Below are 499 nucleotides of genomic sequence, written 5' to 3'. Positions count from 1 at the left end.
ACTCTCTTAGGATTCTATGGCATCCGTGGAAGTGCTGATCAAGAAACATGAGAGCTTCGAGAAGACCTTTGAGGCCCAAGGCAACAAGATTGAACAGCTGGAGATCTTTGCCAAGGAGCTGCTCAAGAATGACCACTACGACAGTGATGGCATTCGCAGGCGCCTTGATGTTGTCACTGCCAAGAGGGATAACCTGAAGGAGGCAGCGCATCAGAGAAGGTTAAAGCTGAGGGAGTCCAAGTCACTGCAGCAGTTCTTGAGGAACATCTATGAAGTGGAAGGCTGGATCTCAGAGAAGTTGCAGGTGGCATGCGATGAGAGCTACCGAGACCCCACCAACCTGCAGTCCAAGATCCAGAAGCATGGGGCATTTGAGGCTGAAGTCCTCGCCAACTCGGGTCGCGTCAGTGCTGTGTCTCAGGAAGGTGAGGGCCGTGATTTTGTGTCCTTGTAATAAGGTAGTATTTGATGGTTTATCTTTTGCATTTTGAAGGATAGA

The 499-nt window shown here is 49.9% G+C and overlaps 1 protein-coding gene across 1 annotated transcript in view; it reads left to right on the top strand.

Annotated features, from left to right (window-relative positions):
• LOC119582031 (spectrin beta chain, non-erythrocytic 2-like) overlaps window positions 1-499 on the top strand; it is a gene marked incomplete at its 5' end in the record, with an annotated part of 75,134 nt that overhangs the window by 50,631 nt on the left and 24,004 nt on the right. Inside the window, 1 exon segment of the mRNA XM_037930241.1 lies at window positions 11-425. Coding sequence (XP_037786169.1) covers window positions 11-425 — 415 coding nt within the window.

Source organism: Penaeus monodon, chromosome 15 (assembly GCF_015228065.2).
Source record: "Penaeus monodon isolate SGIC_2016 chromosome 15, NSTDA_Pmon_1, whole genome shotgun sequence".
In the NCBI taxonomy this organism is placed as follows: Eukaryota; Metazoa; Arthropoda; class Malacostraca; order Decapoda; family Penaeidae; genus Penaeus; species Penaeus monodon.
Note: the sequence above shows the minus strand (reverse complement) of the source record. Positions and strands in the feature narration are given on the sequence as shown.